At 39.8% G+C, this 11863-nt stretch overlaps 1 protein-coding gene across 2 annotated transcripts in view; it reads right to left on the bottom strand.

Moving 5' to 3' along the window:
* The window catches only part of c13h10orf90 (chromosome 13 C10orf90 homolog), a 28452-nt gene extending 19376 nt beyond the window's left edge, over positions 1 to 9076 (bottom strand). For both annotated transcript variants that reach the window (XM_053685232.1, XM_017482597.3), the window contains exons 1-2: positions 8454 to 9076; positions 3480 to 3552 (exon numbers count right to left, since the gene is read on the bottom strand). In XM_053685232.1, coding sequence (XP_053541207.1) covers positions 3480 to 3552; positions 8454 to 8933 — 553 coding nt within the window. In that variant the 5' untranslated portion in view covers positions 8934 to 9076. The remainder of the gene's footprint in view (positions 1 to 3479; positions 3553 to 8453) is intronic.
* Positions 9077 to 11863: the final 2787 nt, after the last annotated feature.

Genomic DNA, 11863 nt, shown 5'->3' with positions numbered 1-11863 from the left:
GGACAGGGTGCCAACCCAAGGCAGACCACAATCGCACACACATTCACACACCGTGGAAAATTTAGAGATGCCAATCAGCCTACAGCACATGTGTTTTGGACTGGGCAGGAAACCGGAGTACCTGGAGAAAACCTCCGAAGCATGGGGAGAACATGCAACCTCCCTGCATACAAGGCGGAGGCAGGATTTGAACTTCCAATCCTGGAGGTGTAAAGCAAACATGCTAACCACTAAGCCACTGTGCCAAAACCTAAAGAGCCAAAAGGTTTCATTACAGGTGTAGCATAGCATTAATCAACTGAATTAATAATTATGTCACTGAAAGGTCCTCACAAAGATAGTAAGTGTACCTGTGTGTGTCTGGGTGTGTGGGTGTGTGGGTGTGTGTGCTGTCAGATGGAAGCAGAGACAGAAAAAATGGAGAGAGAGAGAGGGTAAGATAGACTGTGAGACAAGGAGAGAGAGGGAGCACCAGACAGGTGCCATGTCACGTCGTAATGATGGATTGCACCACATCGCAGTCACCATGGTGACCCTGTCATTGATTGACAGTTAAGGTGCCTGGTGAACTATGCCTTGTAGTTGTTTCCTTAACAGAAACACTGGCTCACATTAATGAACACCTGACAGTCAAACGCCTCACAGACACAAGTCCTTCCTCCAGGAGGAGCGCTCATCTTTAACAATTCAGGTCTACTTTGTGTCTTGTCTGGCTTTTAAAAAAAAAAAAAATCAGGGAATAAGTGGGAGCATGTGACAGATCATGCTACATGAGCCGTTAGCTGCTCATCCTGAGTTAATGATGCTGCTCATGCTGGGTGAGCTGGGTAAATATGCAAACACACACACACACACACACACACACACACACACACACACACACACACACACAGCCTTCATGTCATGGTGTAAGTTACCATATGGACTGAGAGAGACCTAGAGAAACCAAAGGCCTTGATGCATAAAAAATCCTCATTAAATAACTTTGAACACTTGACAGTTTTATCCCACAGCTGCACTCTTCATTATTTATTTCAGAACATTGTAATATCTGGTTCTCACATTTAGGCAAATATCCATATTTTAATCAAATATCCAGTCAGATTGGGGCACGGTGGCTAGCATGTTTGAACCTCCGGGGTTGGGGGTCCAAATCGCATCTCCGCCCTGTGCGCATGCTCTACCCGTGCTTCAGGGATTCCCTCCGGGTATCCATGGTATCCCGGGAACTCTGGTTTCCTCCCCTAGTCCAAAGATCAGCGTTGTAGGCTGATCGGCATTTCCAAATTGTCTGTAGTGTGTGAATGAGTGTACAGTATGACTGAGTGTGCGATTGTGCGATGGGTTGGTACCCCATTCAGGTTGTCCCCTGCCTTGTGCCCCGAGTTCCCTGGGACAGACTCCAGGCTCCACTGTAACCCTGTGTAGGATAAGCAGTATGGAACATGGATGAATGGATGGATTCAATCAGATGAAAAACTGGTCTATTCAAGAGAAAAAAAAACATCAAAACTAATCAGGACACAGAGAGAGAGAGAGAGAGAGAGAGAGAGAGAGAGAGAGAGAGAGAGAGAGAGAGAGAGAGAGAGAGAGAGAGAGAGAGAGAGAGAGAGAGAGAGAGAGATGTCCCTGCTTACCTATCCATCATGTTGCCACAATGATAGACACTTGGCATGCTACTTCTAGTATGATAGATATAAGAGAAAGTTTATGTTTATGTATATGTTTATATAAACTGGCACAGAAAATGCAGGTTTGTTAACTACAGCCACTTCAAAATCACCTGCCTGTTTATTTCCACTAGTCTAGAAGGCCATATACTCCAATATGATTGACACATGTGCATACCGCTGGTAAACAGTGCCTCAAATCATCACATGCAAGCTGAAATGAGTTACTCATTATGATAATAGAATACACAGAATGCACTTGAGAAAAAAACAACAACCAGACAAACAAACAAGGCTGGTGTTGTCACACACGCTACACTGAGCTGCTTGAGTTTTATTCCTCATAACAGCTTATTCACAGTCAAATACAAGCCTGTGCTCTGAGCATATTTAATCTCTCTATTTATCCCTGTCTCTGCCAGCAGGCTGATTGCTTAGAATGTGAAAACCATACGTGAACGTAATAAACAAAACACCGTCTATCCCCGAGGAGTTGTGTTTTTGACTTTTATAGGTAGGTTTTATGATGGGATGCACATACAGAACAACATGGAGGGTTTCAGGGCATATATGGTCACTCCATGAAAACTGCAGCCAAACTGTGACATGAGGGTAAAATTCCAGAAAAAAAGGAATGTTGTAGAACACTCTCAACTTTTCACTGATATTACCATAAGACATAATGGCATATGGGTCAAAAGATAACATCACTACTCAAACAGGAGTTATGAGGCATCACATTTACTGTGTTGCACATGTAACAAGGACACGGAAATAACAAGGAATTTTTGCGGGTATAAAATGCATCACTGGGAAGTTAAGGAAAGTTATCAGCTATTTAATTTTTATGATAATGTAGTGGCAATATATATATATATATATATATATATATATATATATATATATATATATATATATATATATATATATATATGTGTGTGTGTGTGTGTGTGTGTGTGTGTGTTTGTGTGTGTGTGTGCATACAGACACACACACATATATGTATATATTATTTGAGTGACTTCACTAAACCCTGCATGAAACGCATGCGATCTGCCATGTTGAATGATTATCACGGGGGATCCGGAAGTACTCTCGGGTGATACACATCATGCCTGAATGTGGGGTCCAGTGGGAAATTTGAAGTTTGGGAATAAGGCTGCGGCTGTTTCAAGTGTAACATACCCAAAACAGGACACAATAAAACTACACATTTTCAAACGTTGATTTTATCTATAATCTGGTAATATATAATAGTTGTGGTAATTTTCCTCTGTTATTTTGAAATACCATAAATTGTGCTTGACCGACTGACAGAGAATTATTGTTGTTACTAATGCAAACCCTGTTGTTATTAAACCTTTAAAAGACCTCGCACCCAAAATGTGACCCGTTTCGCATAGATAACTACAAAGTCGTCTTTGCACTAAAATAGGAAGGCTTTTAGTAGGAAAGTGTCATTAGTTTATTAGCTAAGGTAAGGGGTGTCATGATTTCCGACACTAATTAATGGGGAGAATTTGGAAAGACCTTATGTTTTTACAGGAGAAACAGGATGACATTGAAATTATCTTATGTATATCTCAAGGTGTAACACCTTAAAATAATCATGATATTTAACAATATTCACTGCAATGTTCAATTTTATTGTCCTAGATTTATACACATTTGAATGGCTGCAGTTTTTATGGAGTGACAGTATGGAATAATGTAATATTTAGAAAATCCAAAGAAATACTTGTATTTTATATCTGCATTTATGTTAGAGGGATGTATACTTTTCCTTCTCTTCCATGTAGCAGTACCTACCTCTTGGCTCTGATCCATTTGCTTTGCCATAACTGCAGCTTAATACAGGGGTAATAGGTGGCTTCAGCTTCACCTGAAAGAAAACACACTCCTATCACTTCATCATTCATAGCATTAGGTGCACGCTGTGGAGCATGGCTTATGGATTCTAGCTAGGGAATGGAACCTGTTATTGACAAGTGTTTTTGGACTGTTGTTTTTCCTCCTTATTCTTCAAACAGAAGTCTCTGTTGAGCTGTTGCTTTTTTTTTCTTGCGCAATTCTCTTGTCAAATGTCAACATCACACGTCTTTCTGGATGTTTTTTTCCCCCCTCTCTGTGCTCATGGATGTTGTACAAAGCAGCAGCTATTGTCAAGAAATATTCAGGAAAGTGTACTTTTTACACCTAGCATGTGCTAAATTGCACGCGCACAACGTGTGTGATTTACAAAGAATAATTTCATGAATTACATCACGTGCAAAGTAGGACTAGAACACAAAATGTAAATGAGTTGTTGCGTGTTCTATTTGCATAATACAGCCGCAGAGTGTTAAAGAGACAAACTACGGCTACTTGCCCCTTTCAGATAATTCAGTATAACGCAGATATATAAATATAAAGGCTGTAAAATATATAAAGGCTGTAAAATATATAAAGGCTGTAAAATGTGTCAAAATAGTATTTTTAAAATCTATAAAAGACATTTAAGTGTATGTTTTGTTCATAAAGTACGTATGAATAAACATTTTAAATGCTGCTGGCATTGGAGGTGTGAACATGCAGCGAATATTTAATATGAAACCAACGGCTGCGGTAATATGAAGTAATATTATTTTTAAACATGTCGATAATTTTGAGATACTGAGTGATAATCTTCAAAAACCTTTTCATGAGTAAAATCTAGTGAATGGTATAATTTTACCTTCACCTGGTAGAAATGGATTTCTGCAAATATAATACTTGCTCTTCGGACATAGTGATTTGCACACACGATGCCATTCCAAAAGGGACTTTCGAGCTCAGAACTCAGAACTCAGAGCTTAAAACAGTATATACTGTATTTTATACTTTTTCTTTATACTTTTATCATCCAGCATGGGTGTGTTAACAGAATCAAATGGTTTACATTTGCGTTTATAAACTTACTGTATGTTTGTTTGTTTTTAAATGTAAGATACATCTGTATATATTTTTTTATTCATATATGGTCCTCACATACGTATGTCCGATGCACAAAGTTCATATTTCAGGTATCTATTTTACATCCCACTTTAATAAGCGTCCACATATCTCTGCTGGGTTTCTCTCCTGTAGCCTCACCCCTCTCAGCAGAGACATGTCAGTAATAGCTGCAAAAACATTAACACCTCTTCATCTGGCCTTTTTCTTCTCAGTAATCATAAACTACTGACAAGTTGCCAGGCGACCACTGGATTAAATTATCTTTGCAAAAGAGGCTTGTGCTGCAGTGATGGACTGTCTTGAATATAATGACAGTTTTCTTATTGTTCATGATGTTTGAGGATTACGCACTTATTGATTGCTAAAGGCACTTTCACATCCATTAGTCTGTTTGTCAAGTCCGAATCAGAGCAGACTTGACACTTTGGGTTCGGTTGTTTTGGATCCCATCATAGGGCAATTGCTGTGATGGCATGTGTTTTCTCTGCCTAAAAGAACCACACCAAGGGAGACAACGTACCAGGGTTCGATTAAACCTGCTAAACATTGCATATGTAAAAGTACCTTAAAATGTTTCAGGTTTGAGATCCATTTTTACCCAACGGTGCATTTACATTTATAGCATTTGGCAGACACCTTTATACAGAACTGTCTCATTTTTATACAACTGAGTGGTTGAGGGTTAAGGGCCTTGCTCAAGGGCCCAGCAGTGGCAGCTTGGCAGTGCTGGCATTTGAAGACATGTCTTTCCAATCAGTAGTCCAACACCTTAACCACTGAGCTACCACAGTTCCTCATTCGTACACACAGCCAAGGTATCTATTACGTCAGCTGATATGATGCCGCTGGTTGCTGTGGCTCTATGTAACTGTAACTCTGCACAATACATTATTCACATTAGCATGAAATCTGAATCCAAGTGCTTGTTTTATGTTATTTAACACTATTTTATAGACATCAAGCAAAAGCGACAAGTTTGAAATCTGGCTGCATCTGTTAAACCCGGGGATACACAGAGACTAAAAGGGTTAAGTCAACAAAAAATGAAACTTCTGTCATCATTTACTCACCCTTATATTGTTCCAAGACTATATGGCTGACCTTTGTCTGTGGAACATAATAGACAATATTTTGAGAAATGTTTCAGTGTTTTTTTTTAAAATCCATACAATGGAAGTCAATTGGCACCAAAACTGCTTGGTTTCAAACATTCTTCAAAATATCTTATTTTGTGTTCCACAGAAGAAAGAAATGCATACCGGGTTGGCCCAACATGAGGGTGAGTAAATGATGACAAAATTGTCCTTTTTGGGTGAACTATCCCATTAAGGCGAGTTCACACTGGACATATCTCACTGGTCAAGACTTCATTCTCTTTCCATTTTCCAAGCAACCCTGTCCATACCATAATTCCACCAACATGGGGCAACAAAATAAACACACAAATACCAGTTACTCAGGAAGTTATTCAAGTGTTATCCTACTGGCTCATGTCACATTTTTAGGTGAACAGATTTTAAAAGGCGAGTAGCAATGTGAGTTACAAACATTAGGACATTTAAGGAGCAAATGAGCAACAAGTGTAATCAGTAAATCGGAAAGTTCGACGGCTGAGAGGTGGGCCTGGTTGTTGTTGGGGGATTCAAGTAACGCTTGACCTAGGCTTATTTCATTAATTATTCAAGATTAAACAGTTAATACCTTGCTCAAAACAAAAATTTAATTCACTCATATACTCAATAACAAGAGTCAAAACAGATTAAAACACAGCTGAGATGTGTCTAATAAGCCTTGACATGATGCTTGATATAATGCTTACACAATGCATCCAGTGTGAATTCAGGGTCGGGGAACGCGCTTCCATTCACGCCATGGTGCAGACCATTTACAATGGTCTGGCCTTGAGCAGCAGAGAGAGCTAACTGGCTAACGGTTGCTTTAGACTGTTAGTAACTGACAGTTACACTGATGCACACAATAAATAACAGGTCTACACCAGTGACTGTATTGCACTACACCACTGGTGTCATTAATATTTGTGCATACTACTTAGTATGCATTATGCAGTTTGGGACATAATCTTGATTTCTTTCTGAATGCGTGCACTCCCAATTTAAATTCAAATTTGAAAGATTACAGCAAGGACAGGCCAATTTCCTTACAGTCTTCTTAACAAATGTTAAGAAAAATTCATTTATCAGTATATTTTTATTGTGGGATATTTTTCCTGGGGACAAGAATGATGGTAACATGGGATGTTTGCAAAACAAGCCGTATTTCAGGGTATGAGTCAGTTAATTTGCAAATCATGTTGTGTGTGTGTGTGTGTGTGTGTGTGTGTGTGTGTGTGTGTGTGTGTGCATGATGCGCTGCGATGGACTGGGGTATTCCCATCTCACACCCAGTTTTCCTTGTGTATACTCCTGATCCGTAGTGACCCTGACCAGAATAAAATGGTTTCCTAAGATGAATGAATGAAGAACCTGAGCACACCTTAAATGCAACTACTTTGTTGTTGGATTGTCGGTATGTGCTAACACTCTTCTACCCGTACAAACTGGACGTCCATTAGTCCTGAGTTAGCGCTTCTATCCTAGAATAGCTGTGCTTGCAAGTTTTCCAGATATGAATGATTTTGTTACCATTATCTCTATATACCTCTATACCCCCCCCCCCTCTCTCTCTCTCTCTCTCTCTCTCTCTATATATATATATATATATATATATATATATATATATATATATATATATATATATATATATATATACACACACATATATTTAATCTCTAACCATTTACACTTTCCTCCCCATTCTGTCTGAATGAGAGAAGTCTCCAGGCTGTGCTGAATCAAACCTGAGTATAGTGTTAGAGTGATTTTTCTGTATCTGTTTCCCTCATATATTACAGAGGATGCTATGTTATATTGTGGAGACATGGCAGAGATAAAAGGAAAAAAAATAAACGGAGGGAGACAGGAGAAGAAGAAGGTACTGACAGACAATAGAACTGTAGGAGGGACAAGTTGCATTCCGAGTTACAGCTCCCACGTCTGCTGCAAACATTTCAAAGCATGTTTACAGTAAATTGAAGTGAAAACTTTATCTCCAACAGACACTTGAATACTAGGACTAAACATAACAATGTTTTCATTGCAAAAATTCATCCATCCATCAATCCATATACCACTTATTCCAAATCCACTTATCCTACAGGGTCACGAGGAACCTGGAGCCTATCCCAGGGAACATGGTACACAAAGCAGGGTACACCCTAACAGGGTGCCCATCCAAAACAGGGGCATGAATATTATAATAAAGTATATAATATAATATTATATCAGGATTATATCAGCATTACAAACAAGCACATTTTTTTCTTTGTTTACTAATAACATGATTTCTTCTTTAATTGGCCAAAAGTTTGTGGACACCTTACCATCCCATCCCAGAATTAGTCCCCATATGCTATTATAATAACCTCCACTCTTCTGGGAAGGCTTTCCACTAGGTTTTGGAGCGTGGCTGTGGGGATTCGTGTTCATTCAGACACAAGAGACACATTAGTGAGATCAGGCACTGATGTTAAGCGAGGAGGTCTTTGGTGCAGTTAGTGGTCCAGTTCATCCCAAAGCTGTTCAGTGGGGAAGAGGTCAGGGCTCTGTGTAAGATTCTTGAGTTCTTCCACATCAAACTTGGCAAACCGTGTCTTCAAGGAGCTTGCTTTATGCACAGGAGCATTGTCATGCTGGAACAAGTTTTGTAACAGCATTTATGAATCATCATTAAACCTGTGGTTTTAGCTCTTACCTTGCAGGTGGTGCCATCGTGTTGAGATGCATTTATTGGCGTCTCCTTCCTCACCACGTGTCTCTGTAAGGGCAGCCATCCAATCCGAACTGGAGGAAGGCAGCACACCTTGGCTCTCTGAGTGCTCTGTCCTGTCTTAATTTGAACCCTTTCTTTGTGCTCCAGTCCAGAATATAGAGACTCCAGACTGCTCCGAGAGCTTGCCGCCAGACTGGGGCTTACACTCCGAGGTGTGTCGTTCTTCTGATAGTAAGGAGACAGCTGCTGTTGAATCGGACAAGTCTGTTGATTGTTAAGTTTTTGGAGCCACTCGTCCTTCAGCCTGCCTTCAATACAGCTGTGTGGACGAGCTGCACGAGGAGGCCTATCCCAGAAACTTTCATCTCCAGATCTCCTCCAAGCTATGTGAGACGTGTCGTCCTGTCCAGCTCGATTCTGAGGCATAGGTTGTCGTCTCCAGCTTTCAGATTTTACATCCATGAGGGATTCCTTTACACAAAATACACAAGACGATTCTGTTTAGATGCCCCGGTAACCGCCTGGGAGGAAAAAAGTATTTGGGTTGTGAGCCTGAAAAACCTCCTTCGACATTAACTCTGAGAAAGAGGAATCCTGGGGAAAAAAATTGAGACAGAGCAGAAAAACAAGAAATTACGCGAAACATTCTGAGCTGTCCTTTTGAAAACACCTTATAATAAATGTATCAAAGAAAGTGGCATGGAATAGGGTGTACTTATTATCACACCCGAGACCTGAGCAATCAGAGAGTGTGTGTGAGAGCAGCTGGTATTGTGAATAGAGTTTTGTTTACCTAATTGTGTGGTAGTCCCGGAGAGAACTGATCAATCTGCGGCATTATTAGATGCAAAGGAAGCATCTAACTGCTCCAACGCTTCTTTAGTGGAAATATTAGGAAAGACATTGCTATTAGACTCTCTCTCTCTCTTTCTCTCTCTCTCTTTCTCTCTGAGGAAGAGCTGCTGGTGGTGCTGTCTCCAGTCAAGCATGAATATGACTGTGCACGTTGCTCTGAGTGAACAAAAGACTTACAGAAAAGCTCAATATCTTCCACGGTAAGAATACAATGTATGTGTGTGTAAAGCAGCTTCTCCTTCTTCTTGTTCTTCTTTTTCTTTTTTTGCTTAGATATTTTGATCTAGAAAGCTATTTTGTGTTTCTTTCACGGATGGCCATCACTTTTGGAGACTGCATTTCTAGACGTGTACACATCGGGGAACCATGCATTGAGTTACAGCACTGTCATTGCTACATTGCACACGCTTATTAATAAAACAGCAAACATCTCTCAATTATAGAACTGGAAAAACCTCTTTCTTTCTTCTGCAAAGGTTGAGAGCATACCAAAGTACATGTAAAGACCTGAAGAGAGAGAAAATGAGCCTGTACAATATTTGAAAAGTACCTGGATCTTTCAGGCTACAAGGTCAAAACGAACCATTTTTGTCACTCATCCTGAGGAGTAGTGTATATTTATGAACACCAGTGGATTAAAGGCAATCTGAATTCAGAGCTGACCTTTTCTTACCCTGGTAGTTCATGAACCTGATTTTCATTTTATTTTTTTTACATTATTCATCAGTATCCGTCAATTAAAAGAGAAAATTCTTGTTTTTTCTGTAATCCATCTGATCAATCTTGTCCTGTCAGTGGCTATTATTTTGAAAAAAAAAAGATCAGATCCCCAGTAGTCAGGTGTGTGTTGTTCATGTGTGTGTCAGAAGACATGGCTGAAAGCTCTATCCTTGTCATGTGATTGCTGAGGATTTGAGCTGAAAGGAACTATTGGGTAGCATATGAGAGGAACAGCTTGTTTCTGTTGCTATCAACATTACCCACATGCTTCTGAAGTCTCACTAAAATACTCATAGCCCTTGGGTTAAGGTCACCGGTCTGGTACTGGATTGTTTCTCCATATACAATATGCTCTCAGTAGAAAAGGCTTTTTATTTGCTAATGCATGTCACTTAAGGGTGAGTATATTTCATCTAATTTAGAGGACACACAGGTACCTTTATATACCATTAAGTGGAGATTATCGGATCATGAGGACCATAATTGTACCTATGAGAGTATATTTATATTGGGCTTTATGTTGTGGACTCGCTTAATGAGTAAGGCTTTGCTGAAGTAACTTAACGGAAGTCTTAACGGTGCAGTTTGTAATGTTTAAAAGTGTGTCTACAACATTACCACAGTAATCCATTGCTGGGAACCAAGGAAACAAAATTGGTCTTGCTCTCTAAATGGAAGGGATGAGATACTCTCTCTCTCTCAGACTGTCAATGACAGCGACACTATCCAATCGTAAGCATCTGTAAGCTCTTGTACAGTATGAGGAAGAGGGCTGACAGCAGTTACCTCTGAGTGTGTTATGCAGCCCCATGACGCAGCATGAGCAGCAGTTTGAAGAGATGTGATTGGCTTCACATATCTCCGAGGAATCACATGGTAGCCTTCACACTTGGTAGCTGTCGTATGACGGGGGAGTGCAGGCTGGTGGGTGAGAATTGACAGGTGACCAAAGTGAAGAGAAAATGAGGGAACGAATGTGTCTAGACCCATTATAATCACACACTTTCATAGACGTCTTTATAAAAACTGTTATATGCAATATTGCATTTTAACAGATCGAGATGCAGACTCCCGAAGGCGCTGCAAAGTTAAGATCATCTTAATAGAGAGATGTGTGATCTCATTTAACAATGACCTTTGTGCTGCAATGCTTTTGAGAAACCAAGCAACTTTAATAGGGTTCTTATAGTTCTTATCTCAGGCTTCTTTTTTTTTTAAACTTTTTTTTTTTTGCAGTCCAGAAATATATCTCTCCATTCCCAGCTGGAACAGAGTTACTTAGCTCTGCACCTTTTCACTTCAAAATCAACTAATGGAGAATAAAAAGTTTTGAAGCCCCCACTATGCAGTTGTATAGGGGAGGTAAGGGGAATGCTTGTTAATATTTTCAATGCCATTCATCTCACAGACATCGTATCGATCCATTTCACTACGGATATTTTAACAACTGATATTACAATCTTTCTGGGAGACCCATGCATGGTAGCAGAGTAGAGTACAGCCACATGTAGAAGTGAAGCGTTTTAACGCTTTCCAACAACGGACTGGTAACATCTAGGATCCTGCTATTAGCAACTCTCCGATTCAAAGCCCAATCCCCAGCCAGGAATATGTAATACATCATGCCTTAGGATTAAAACCGGCAACCAGACAGTTAATGGTATGCTTCTCTTCAGCCTGCATGTAAAGTGATTGCTGTTGTTCATCTGTTTAGTCACTTTAACAAAGGCGTCTGTGTGTATCGCTATCTCTTTGTTCTCAGTTTAGAAATAGAAACTCATAAAACTATCCAAAGCATGACAACATAACAGCATATC

This window comes from Ictalurus punctatus, chromosome 13 (genome assembly GCF_001660625.3).
Source record: "Ictalurus punctatus breed USDA103 chromosome 13, Coco_2.0, whole genome shotgun sequence".
NCBI classification, from domain to species: Eukaryota; Metazoa; Chordata; class Actinopteri; order Siluriformes; family Ictaluridae; genus Ictalurus; species Ictalurus punctatus.
This window is presented reverse-complemented; position numbering and strand designations above follow the sequence as displayed.